Source organism: Pinus tabuliformis, chromosome 6, assembly GCF_031772625.1.
Source record: "Pinus tabuliformis cultivar Carrire ecotype Pingquan chromosome 6, CPIR1, whole genome shotgun sequence".
Taxonomy (NCBI): domain Eukaryota; kingdom Viridiplantae; phylum Streptophyta; class Pinopsida; order Pinales; family Pinaceae; genus Pinus; species Pinus tabuliformis.
Genome location: NC_142292.1, coordinates 247029635 through 247042540, shown reverse-complemented (window position 1 = coordinate 247042540; position 12906 = coordinate 247029635). Strand labels below are relative to the sequence as shown.

The 12906-nt window shown below is 38.2% G+C and overlaps 1 protein-coding gene across 2 annotated transcripts in view; it reads right to left on the bottom strand.

Annotated features, from left to right (window-relative positions):
- GC5 (golgin Putative 5) overlaps positions 1-12906 on the bottom strand; it is a 237316-nt gene that overhangs the window by 90670 nt on the left and 133740 nt on the right. For both annotated transcript variants that reach the window (XM_089415144.1, XM_089415147.1), the window contains exons 9-16: positions 12285-12569; positions 12129-12188; positions 11937-12020; positions 11615-11680; positions 11405-11503; positions 10930-11148; positions 10356-10473; positions 10005-10246 (exon numbers count right to left, since the gene is read on the bottom strand). In XM_089415144.1, coding sequence (XP_089271270.1) covers positions 10005-10246; positions 10356-10473; positions 10930-11148; positions 11405-11503; positions 11615-11680; positions 11937-12020; positions 12129-12188; positions 12285-12569 — 1173 coding nt within the window. The remainder of the gene's footprint in view (positions 1-10004; positions 10247-10355; positions 10474-10929; positions 11149-11404; positions 11504-11614; positions 11681-11936; positions 12021-12128; positions 12189-12284; positions 12570-12906) is intronic.

Genomic DNA, 12906 nt, shown 5'->3' with positions numbered 1-12906 from the left:
GAGGAGATCTTCTAGTCCACGCAAGTCAAACTTACTTCTGCAGTTGCAGCATCAGTTTCGGCAGCTTCCGGCTTCAAACTAGGGCAGTCGATATCTTGCAAACCGTCCATCGGATTGACTTGATTCCACCACCAAAAGTTGCAGCTTTCAGAGGAGGTTCAGATGAACCTACAACGCAGTTCAGATGAGGAGATATTCTAGTCCACGCAGGTCACTCTTTACTTCTACAGTTGCAGCTTCAGTTTCAGCAACTTCCAGCTTCAAACTAGGGCAGTCGATATCTTGCAAACCGTCTGTCGGATTGACTTGATTCCACCACCAAAAGTTGCGGCTTTCAGAGGAGGTTCAGATGAACCTATAGCGTAGTTCAGATGAGGAGATCTTCTAGTCCACGCAGGTCAATCTTTACTTCTGCAGTTGCAGCTTCAGTTTCAGCAACTTCCGGCTTCAAATGTGTGAGGGAGAGACCCTTTTCTACACAGTAGAGAAGAGACTCTTTTCTGCACAGTAGAGAGAGAGAGATGTGATGAGATGAGTGAGTCCAAATGAGGAAAAGTCCTATATTTATACACAACGTTGGTGTTTGAATAGATGCGACTGTTGGGCTTCTGAGCCTACATGAGTTGTAGGTCGGCTTGATAATAATTCCATAATCAAAATAAATTCATATCTCCATGAATACTTATCGGAATCGGATGATCTTTATATCAATCCTACACCTCTCGACAAGAGGAATCTAATAAAAATATTATCAGCCATGAATAAGATGACCCACATGAAGTTTGGCCCTAGTTGCCAATTTTAACACAAAATAACCTTGAAGATGCCCTAACTCGACTTCTGCAACTCGTCCTCTTCTGTTGCAATATGTGCCCTAATCCTTTCGCACGTTGAGAGAAGTAGCCCAAAACAAATCCATAAAACTTGTCCCTTTATTCAATCTTCGTCCTTTTCTTCGCACTTTTCTCTCTCTTGTGATCGAACTTGTGTGAGTGAAGTGAGTGTCCAAAGTGAGGTCAAAGTCTCTCTTATATATAGGCCTTCTACTAGGTTGAATTGCAACCTTGAGGCCGAATTGTCCACTTGAGTAGCATGAGGTCTTGGAGGGACTTTTGACTTTATTTTGACTCAAATAAATTTTTCGTTACAATATGTAACATGCCCAAATGGCTCTTTAATACATGACGATGACTCAATTGACTTTACAACAAACCTAGAAGCACTCAATTGGTGCTTGACTTATAAAATAAATTTCCTTGAACATGAAACCCATGCCTCAAGAATATCAATAATAAATTTATTTTTCTCATTACATCAAATACAGAAAATAATGATTACATATGTCATTATGAAGACTGGACCTAGTTACATATTTTCAACACTCCCTCTTAACTAGGGAGGTATTCATGATCCATACAAGGTACTTGGACATTCTCAATCTGAAGAATTCTCATAAGAAGAGTTGGATTAGTAAGCCATCTATTTGCATTATATCAACCAACATTATCACATAGCAAGGCCTTTACCAATAGCTCTATCTCTCCACAAGATTAAAACACAATGTTGGCTAGACCAATGACTAACAGACACCATCATCATTGTCTCTCAAGGCACATACCCGAGCCGGGTGTTCACAGAGTATGTCCTTCCAGAACTATTCTTATCTTGGATTCCCAATCCTCAAAGAATATTAGTCCTCTTTGAATACTCTTATCTTGGATGCCCTACCACATCCTCAAAAAGTATTGGATGTCATATGCTTACCCAATCCTCCATTCTTTCTTCACAATATGAAGATAAGAATGATGTGTCTATCTCTCCCTCTCAACTAGGGAAGATACACCCATTCCTATAAAGGAATGTACCCAAGCTCCCTCTTATCTAGGGACTTGTCCAAGCTCCCTCTTATCTTAAGGAATTGCTTCCAGTAGCTTTCTGCTCTTTGGTGGAGATCGTGGGGCCTTCATCTGCTTGTAGATCCCCTTCTTTCGATGTCATGAATTGTATATTCATCATTATGCAGTCGTCATCTTTTGTAGGGCATCAGCCATCCATCACTTTCTTTCCACGAACCATAGGATTGAACCAACAGTCATGTCATCCTTCCTTTTATCAGAAATTGATCTTCTAGTCCACATCTGGTTTTCTTCATACAGCTACCTCTTCCAAGTCATGTTTCCTTCAGGATCTTCCATCCAACAACATGAATGCTAGTTGTAGGTGACATCTACAACTCTCTTTCGGTAGCCCTGTATCAACCCATCCAGATGTCGGTCAAAAATCAAAAATGATCATCAACTCAAATTCACCTTTTGTGATCGCCTTTAATCATGACATCTTGCTTGCTTGCAACATCCTGCACATTCATAAACACATCTCCAAGACTTCATATGTCAAGGGTCTTCTTTCTTTACAAATCTTATCATGGTCTCCTTCTCTATGGAGATGTCATGATCAATTTTTCTAGTCATCGGATGTTGACTTCCCTTTTCTTACATGACCGTAGTTGCATCTTTCACGATCTCTTCTTTCTTCTCTTCACATATTGCTTCCCATGAATTTTCATCTATAGTTCCTTCATCTTTGTCAACCACCTCATATTCCATATGAGGACATAATATATTGATTTCATCTTTTCAATATGTGAGTCATGCTTTCATGCATCTTTCCAAAGAGAGATCCTTGTTATTTGATCATGCTCATGAGGTAGAGCATTTACCCACACTATCTACAACCATGTGACGACATGACATTATCTTATCTATTATCATATCCATACATACCTGTCCTTTCCCTTGGTCATCTAGACTTTCTTCAACAAATTCCATTCCTTGATTGAGAGTACTTCAATCATTTCGACCTGCTACACTCCTTTGTCATCATACCATCATCCTTCTAAACAATGTATCCCATACAGGGTGGAATGATCAGCGAGACACTTGCTTCTTCCAAGTAGAGGTGAACCTTATAATGGAGATTCCAACAAAGGATCTTAATTATCCTCATCCTGCAAATGCTCCTTCCAAATGGTGATGGTGTATGATGAAATCCTTCATCATGCTAGATGACTTTCTTCTACTAATAAGTACTAATGTTTTTCATGAGGTAACCAAGAGCTACTTTCTTTCTATGACCACTGCTACATTCATGTAGACTTTTATTTCAGCTATCTTTTCAAGCTTCTATAATGATGTCATGAGCTCTTGCATCAATTGTATGCTTCTAATATGATGCCATCTTCTACTATGATGCATCCTATCATACCTACAATGATAGCTATTATTTATAAAACAGTAAAGACCTTAGTGAAGGAGATTATCTCAATCATAGTAGAGATATCTCACTTCCTCCTCCTTTATTTCTTTCTTTCAAGTTCTCCCACTTCTTCGACAATATGGGCTTCTTCCCTTCCTCTTTTGTTGTTGTTCTTTTTGAGTTTAACATTATTTCTCTTGTAGTGCCCATATTCATGACAGCCATAGCGTTGGATCTTCAACATATCCTTCTTGTTCTTTTTTGAGGACCAAACCTTCCAAACTTTCCTTTCCTCCTAGCCATGGCAACAAATGCTTGAACTTGCTTGTTTGATCCTACATCGCTTTTTGTCTTCAACCTGGTTTCTTCAATCTTACACAATGACCAAAGTTCACTGAATTGGGTGGCTTCCTTCTTTCCATAGATGCTTGATGTAAAGTTGCTCCATTCCTCTAGTAGTGCATTGAGCACTATGGTGGCCATTTCTTTATCGGACATTATTTCTCCTAAATCATGTAGTTTGTCTCTTATTTCTAATACCCTCATTAAGTATGAGACTATTCCATCTTCCTTTGAGATCTTCATTTTGTATAGCTTGTTTTTCAAAGATATCACTTTTCTAGCAGTACTTAGAGAGAATAATTCTACTAGCTTCTCGTATATTTCTTTTGATGCCTCTAACTTTGCCACATACGGAAAGAGGGGATATTTGAAGGATTCTATGAGAATCCTTTGAGCCCTTATTTCCCCTTTCATATATTTTGCTAGAGCTTGAGCTTCTTCCTTTGGAGGCTTATTGATTGATCCCTTAACATATTCAACGACTTCAATTTCTATGAGGATTAAATATGTCTTCTTCTTCCATGCAAGAAAGTTTGATGACCCAACCAATTTGTTGCTTTCCTTACAAAATGAAGTCATTTTGATAGAAAATTCAGCCATAAATATAAAGGTACTTACTTGTCAAGTGAAGATGCTTCTTGATGACAATATCTTCAACTTGATGCCTTCTTGATTTTGATGATGATGTTGAAAGTAGAAGATGTCTTCTAGATGGATATGTCTTCCTTCAAAAGTGATCCTTCAAAGAGAGGGAGATCACCTTGATGCGTTGATGATGATCTCAGTGCCTCTTCTTACTTCCCTTGGATGTAAAGACTTCAAGATACTTCAATGAATAGTCCTTCTTTAAGTGGAGGTAGGGTCCTATAGATCTTTTCTTTGTGATGATTATGTGAGCTTCTCAAGAATGCTTGAAGTGTATAACCCTTCTTTGGATGAGTTAGGGTTTTGAGGTCTTCTTTCTTTGAGATGTGATGATCCTTGAGATGAATGGTCCTTCTTGATGATTCATACTCTTGATGATCTCCTCATTCTTCAGCCCTTGAGTTTCCTTATTTAAGTTGCCTTTCCTTATCTTGTTACCTTAGCTCTGATACCATGTCGAGAAATCTAGGGGCAGTTAGATTAGATGTGATTTCTCTTACTTTGATAATTGCTTGTGGTATCTTTTTACTTATCTTAATTAGATTCTTCTTCAGCTTTATTATTATTGTGTTCTTATCATCAAACAACTACCAAACCATAAAGAACAATGAGACACAAGATATAGGCAATTAGCCAGGGCCACAACCTCTCCAACTGAGAGGAAAACCCACAAGAATTCTTCTATTCTTATAGACCTTCAATTGACGAATTCCAAGCCCTATGACCCTTGACCAAGACCCTCCAAGACCAAGTCAAATCTTTCCTTCTTTCCAGCAACTTTTGCAATTTCAATCCCATGTAGATTCTTCTCCAACTTCAACCTCCCAGCAGATTCTTTTGCCACTTCGACCTGCCCAGCAAATTCTTCTGCAACTTCTGCACAACAAATTATTCTCCAACTTCGACCTGCCCAGCAAATTCTTCAGTAGAAACCCTAGCCTTTGCACGTGTGAGAAATAATGGTAGATTCTTCCTCCTTTTCTCTTTGCTTGAGTTAATTCTCTCTCTTAGAGAACTCGCCTTGCAAAGTAACCTTGAAGATGCCCTAACTTGACTTCTATAACTCGTCCTCTTATGTTGCAATATGTGCCCTAATCCTTTCGCACGTGTGGAGAGAAGTAGCCCAAAACAAATCTAGAAAACTCGTCCTTTTCTTCAATCTTCGCCCTTCTTTTCTCTGCACCTTTCTCTCTCTTGTCATCGAACTTTTGTGAGTGGAGTGAGTGTCCATAGTGAGGTCAAAGCCTCTCTTATATATAGGCCTTCTGCTAGGTCGAATTGCACCCTCGAGGCGAATTTGTCTACTTGAGTAGGACGACTTGATGTTTGCATCATGACAAGGTCTTGGAGGGCATTTTGACTTTATTTTGACTCAAATAAAATTTTCCTTACAATATGTGACATGCCCAAATGGGTCTTCAATACATGACAATGACTCAATTGACTTTATGACAAACCTAGGAGCACTCAATGGGTGCTTTACCTATAAAATAAATTTCTTTGAACATGAAACCCATCCCTCAGGAATATCAATAATAAATTTATTTTTCTCGAATCTCATTACATAAAATCGTGATTACATATGTCATTATGAAGACCGAACCTAGTTACATATTTTCAACAGTTGTTGGGGACAAAATTTTGTCTCTACTGCAAGTCCTAAAATTTTGTTGTTGGGGGCGAAAAATCTGTTGTTGGGGACCGAAATTCTGGATTGTAGTTGCTACTGGGAAGCTGTCACTTGGAGACTTTGACAGGGATCATCTATTGGAAGGAAGGGCTGACTTGGTGATTGGAGGAGGTCTTTGTCTAGGTCTAAGAGGTCTTGGATTGTCTCATCTTGATTTGAATCTACTAGTGGAAGAGTTGGATTGGGTTTTCCCCTTGAAGGGGTTTTGCCCTAGCTGAGTGCCTACATCTTGTGTCTCTTGTTCTTGTGGTCTTCATATACATATAATTTGGTAATTGTTTGATGAAAGATAAACTAATAAAGAAGTAAAAGAAGCCAACATAATTCACAAGTAATTATCAAGAAAGAGGAATCAAACCCTAATTCCTATAAGCATTGATTTCTAAACATGAAGTACAAATTAGAGGCTAAGTTAAGAAGAAAGGAAATAGAATAAGTATCTCAATAGCACAAGTATTTTGCAAACGATCTCTTTATTATAGCATAAACAATCTCACAATTCAACAACCTCCTCTAGAGGAAACACTGACCTTCATAGTTTTTCCTTTAACAGCTATTTTGACTTCTCTCTAGGAAAATAATTTACTTGTCATCCACATGTAAGAGACTTAAGTAAAACCTTTGATAAAACATTCTATTACATTGAGTTTGCTAACTTGAGTGTTAAAATTGACTCACAAATCCCTAAGAAGTCCAACACTTCCTTTGCAATGTCCCCGGAAAACTAAGAAATTAAGAATAGTAACCGTTGGAAGCCCAACACTCAACCCCAATGGATAGCTTGAAGTTTGACTTGGTCCTCACAAATAAAAGAAGCCAACAAAATTCACAAGTAATTATCAAGAAAGAGGAATCAAACCCTAATTCCTATAAACCTTGATTTCTCAACATGAAGTACAAATTAGAGGCTAAGCTAAGAAGAAAAGAAATAGAATAAGCATCTCAATAACACAAGTATTTTGCAAACGATCTCTTTATTATAGCCTAAACAATCTCACAATTCAACAACCTCCTCTAGAGGAAACACTGACCTTCATAGTTTTTCCTTTAACAACTAGTTTGACTAGGAAAATAATCTACTTGTCATCCACATGTAAGAGACTTAAGTAAAACCATTGATAAAAACATTTTATTACAATGAGTTTGCTAACTTGAGGGTTAAAATTGACTCCCAAATCCCTAAGAAGTCCAACACTTCCTTTGCAATGTCCCCGGAAAACCAAGAAATGAAGAATAGTAACCTTTGGAAGCCCAACACTCAACCCCAATGGATAGATTGAAGTTTGACTTGGTCCTCTGGGAATTCAACTTGGTTGAAGATGATCTTCCTTTCACTTGCAACAACTAAAAGAATGTCCACATGCTAAATCCCTAGTCCATGATGCCCAACATTCCACATTTGAAGCTCCAAGGGCTACCTTATCCACTCAAACAGCTAGCTGCATGGACAATAAAGTCGACTTCACCACCTTTTTCCTCATCTTTAATGCCTTGATGAATTGGCAAGGCATTCCACCTATCTTACCTCCTATTGGCCTCAATCAAACCTGTGATGAGCCCCATTGGATCACAAACTCCATTGCATTGCCACATCACCCCAATCAATGCCACATCATCATGCCAAATGGTAGATCTCTAATGCCCTGAGTAATTTGAAGAATCCGGGACAGGTTTTGTTCCTCTCTTTCAGCAGACCACTTTTGACATAAGAACGTTGCCCCTATACTGCCACCTAGAAACCTGTTGACCAACTGTAACTTGACAATAGCTTCATTGTTTGAAAAAATTCAATGTAGCATGTCATCCTCTCACCAAAATGAACAAATTGGAACCCATATGACTTTTTGATTTCTGCTACCACTTGCATCGAGAAATTTGAACTGCCTCAAGAAATGTGAAAAGTTAACTCTCTGAAACTACCATGTTGAGAAACATGAAAATGATAAATATACCATGGCCAAAAAGATCCGTACATACTCTATGACACATGACCATGTAGATAGACATAGGTGCATCGGACATGGGTTGGACTAGCCCCTACAACAATGAATAGATGGCTCCTCAAAACCATGTGTCTAAGTAATCCATCCTAAGCTCTCCAATTCTATCTAGGATGAAACGACCTTTGAATGAGATTTAGGCAGATTGGGCATGGCCAGCTGACAAATGCCTGGGATACCATAATACATACATAGATCAATGCATGGCCTACAAGGCTTTTGACTTGCATCTTTATGGACTTACAATGGTGTGGCCAAAATGAAATATTTCTATTTAAATTTTACCCCCTGCTGAAATGGGGGGTAACATGCACCAATCTTAAAATAATTTAAAATTATTTCTTAAAATAAAAGCTATGAAAAGTTTTTCATGAAAGTAACTTTACATTCACGTCAGCATAATGTCATCTCAATAGCGTGGCATTAATATTAAAATAACACTTACAGGTATTTACAAATGTTACTCAAAAAACGTCACTCCTACATTTTGTAATAAAGTTAATATTATAAAACCTTAAATCCCTTTTTAAGTGACATCCACCACATGACATGTATATCAATAGACCATTGCTGTATTTAATTGTCAACTGCTAGTATGATGTATAAAATGGGCTATTTTGGACAATTTGTGCCTTCATTGCCGGCATGGTACCATTTTGAACACATCACACCCCACGAGGAAAAATGGAGATAACAAACACTCCAATGCATCTGTGGGAGAAATTTGGAATTGTAACATGACATCATGTTAGCACTACATGCCCCCAGTGTTAGGGTGCCCAAATACTGGCCTCTCTCCCGTAGAGGCTCCCTCTTCTGGTATTATTTAGTCACTGATATCTTCTACTTTTTAGTTTCCTGGAGTAGTGTTTTGCACACCCACAGTTTATTATCACTGATTGAACTGCCCAGAACCATTGACCTTGGACTACTCCTTAACAAAGTCATCTTATCTTACCTAATTGGTCTTCAACGAATGTCAATCTATCCTGGGTCTCTGTTTGTAGACTAACAGCATAAACTTTAGGGAATCTCTTTCGTTAAGTGCATTTTTCACATGGGATGTTTATAAAGAATAAACTCCTTCACAATTGAGAAGCTGTGTCTTAAACCTCTGTAAATGATTCAAGTTCTTACATGCAGAACATTATCTTCTTGTAAAACTGATTATAAACAGACTATGATCAATCATAGCACATTATAGTCTGCTACTCATGCTCTAGTGGTCATGGGGGCTGTAGCAGTCATAACCTCCAGTCTCATGGTAGCCATTGTGTTCTCTAGAAATCTTACTAGATTATTTCAATGATTGTCCTCGTTTCTGCTAGTTGAGAAATCATTCATGCTGGTTGTCTCCAACACAGTGACTGATACACCTGCTAAACATTCCCTTGTTTCTTGCTCGTGAAGATAATGGTTCACAGATGATTCAGATAGATGTTGAAATGTGACAGTCAATCTGTGATGTCATGGTTCACAGTTTCCCAGATTCATGCCCATGATAAACTCATCCAGAAGTAATTCACAGCTTACATCTGCTCACCATTTCCAGCACTAAAGCCCTTGGAAGATGCTATCTAGACAAGACACCAAAGCTATTAGAAGAAACGCCAGCCAGAAGAGACTCTCGGCGTGTGGAATTAAGAGAAGTAAGAAAGTATGAGTTTATGCAAACAGGCACACATTAGACTGGACAAAACAGAATATCTGCTAGATTATAGGATACAACCAACTAGCTTTTCATTCCCGATCCTAAACAATATTATATAGGTTGTTTTCATTCTTGCTCCTAAAGAATATTACATAGGTTATTTAATGCAATTAAAATATTTGATGTGAACATTATTTGGTATGCATAACTCCATATTCCATCTATTTTGCTCTACTGGCTCACTCTGACTTCTTCAGGTACAGCAGAGTGCAAACTTTAGTTCATTACCTATCTCACTATTATTTTCCTTGTGTCTCCTTGTCTTGCTTTTTCCTTTTCTTCTGTCACCATTTTCCAGTAAACCAGATGGATGGATAACATAAGCTATGAAAAGAGGGTAACTTGGGGAATAAAAGTATACCAGACGAGCCATGTAAGAGGATAACTCCCCATCCTTTTGACGAAGTGTAGTTTCCAGATGCTCAAGGGTTGTTGGCATGATGCTTTTTCCAAAATAAGGTGATCCCATCACTTCACTTGTGCTTTTCCTATCTGGAAGGGCCTGTTCTGTGGAAGAATCCAAAGAAGCCTGTAAATAGAAGCTCTCCTCCATGCTACCTATGCTTGTAGCACTTGAAAATCGCCGCAGGTGATTGTTTGCTCCTTTCAAGACATCAAATAATATATGTAAATCAAACAGCTGGACATAAGAACTGATGTTGACAATCTAGAGTAAGAACAAATCCAACTCAAGTAAAATATTAATAATCACCATGCTCCTGATAAGAGTTCGTATTTTTAGAAGCAGCACTTTTGTCTGATCCTACCCATGCTTCAGCACGAACTGTCTTTTCAAGATCTAATCTGGCAGTCCTCTCCCGCTCTATCTCCTGTAGCATGTTTGGGGTCAGAATAAGTACCCAAAACCGCAGAAACAATTTTAGCCTTCTGGAATATCCATGCAAGGCTTTATTTCACCATAGCATCTACAGATCCCCACATATATACATTAAACACATTGTTCCTTTTCTAAAGTGTTATTACATCCATAATCCATTCAAAAAGAGTGATGAAAGCCAAAGTAGCCACATACATCCCAGCAAAGCATATTCATATACAAGCCACTTAGCAATAATGAAAGAATGTCACAAATGACAAAAAATAGTTCTAAAATGCATTTTAAATTGATAGCTTTATCACAATCAACTCTACACTCAATATTAGATACCATCACCCAATGTAAACGGCGTTAATGCCATGATGATAAATAATTTGTTCTGGTTATGTGAGAGGAGAATCACATTTCCCATTTTCATGCAGACACAAGTAATAGGAATTGGTACCACCTGCTCCAAAAGTTCTCGCCGTGCCATTTCTTCCACCATTTCACGCTTATGCTGATTTCTAATTTCCCTTATTTCTTCTTCAAGTTGCTTGGCACGACCTCCCTGACTGGCCGCTGTTTCTAGTGCTGCAAGATATTCTTGCCGATTTTCGGCTGCCCTCTGTCTTTCCTTCTCTAATGACCGAGCTAGTTGTGCTTGCTCAGCCCTATGACAAGAAACCTGCACTTATTCACAATCAACCTAGGTTTCAATTCCTGTGCAGTGTGCTTCAGTATTTGTTATTCTTCTGATGAGAGTAATGGTGCTTCACAAAGAGAAAATATTAAAGAAAGAAAGAATGATTATGTTAACTTCCACAGCTAGCCAAAAGCAGCTAATAAGCACTGTGAAAATAGACAAAATGCTTCAGCTGCATAGACACTAAAGGAACAGGACCTTGCGACCAATCTAAGAAATTAAACCTAAGCATACAAACCTGAGCTTCTAAAACTGCCATTCGAGATAATGTCTGGGATAGACGTTCATTCATAGCTCTTTCTCTTTCTTCTGCTGACGCAGCTTTTGCCTCTGCCTCCTGTTAATGTAATTTCCCAAAGTCAAACTAATTTCAGACAAGTTATATTTGAAATTGAATAACTATCGATCTTTTAGAACTCTAAAATATATATTTGAACAAAGAAAGAACCTGAAGTCGTGAATTAAGCGCCCTCTCAACACCAGACCATGCTTCAGCACGCATTGCTGCACTTTCCTGTTTATGGACAACATAGGACAACATGAATGGAAACTACAAACTACACTGCTGATAACTAATTTAAGAGGCAGCATATATCGATCAAAATGTTTGAAAATAAAGATTATCTATTATTTATAAACCTTTCCATCACTTTTCTTGTCTATCTTCTCCTATTGATAAAAACAATGAATTCATTTTATCATTTCCAAAAAACAAAAAACAAAAATTAACTCAGCACGAAATAATTTTTTAGCTTTGAAACAGAAAAGACCTGCATTGCTTCAATTTGCCGCAGTAATGGCCTTGTGGACTCGGGTACTCTCAATACTAACTCTTCATATCGCATCTCAGTTGCCTACACATAAATTATAACTATATCACATCATAGACCCAACCTTGATCAATCTTAAATCACTAATGCGGTCTTATATCATTGGCAGAGTCAATGGCAATAACGCTATACCTGGCAACGCTTCTGAAGATGATCAATCTCACTTCGCAACTTGTCTTCACGAGAGGCCGCCTGCAATGAACCAAACAAGGAGATAACATGTATCAAATTTATTTACTAGAATTATCTAGAAAGCGAATAAAAAGGAAAGACTAAAGTAGCCACTACCTGGCGCTCTGTATTGCTAAGAGTCTCCCTCAATTCTTCAAGTGCTTGTATAAGTGCTGCCTCTCGTTCTCCACCTTCACGTAAACGATGCTCAAGCTCTGTTTTAGCTTCGCTATTTGCACGTGCCTCTGCAAGTGCCTGTGCATCTTTTGCTTCATTTAGTGCGTTTGTGTAGAATTCCTTTTGTGCAGCCAATTCTGCTTGACTACTTTCAACAGCTTCTTGCAAAGCCTTTTCTGTCGCCGCCTTATCCTTTTTAATACTTTCTACCTTCGCTTCTTCAACCTGGTTTCACAAAGTTCATAAGGAATTAGAGATGTCAAACATTCAGGAAACAAAATTATCATGCATAGGGTTGTCTGAGAAAATAAGAACTGTAGTTACAAAACTTGGCTCAGTGAAAAACTCAGTTAGGCCAGAGAATAAGAATTTGACCTGGACATGGAAAAAACTATAATAAGTTTCCGAGCAGAATTGCTTTTTTTTCATGTTTGGGTTATATAAACTTACAAAGCACCTGACCAAGTTTTTCACCAGACCCACAAGTCAGACTCACCAACGCATGGAAAAATAAATGAGTCCTTGTGGGTCAAAGTATGACCTGCGAGAGTTTGAGTCAAAC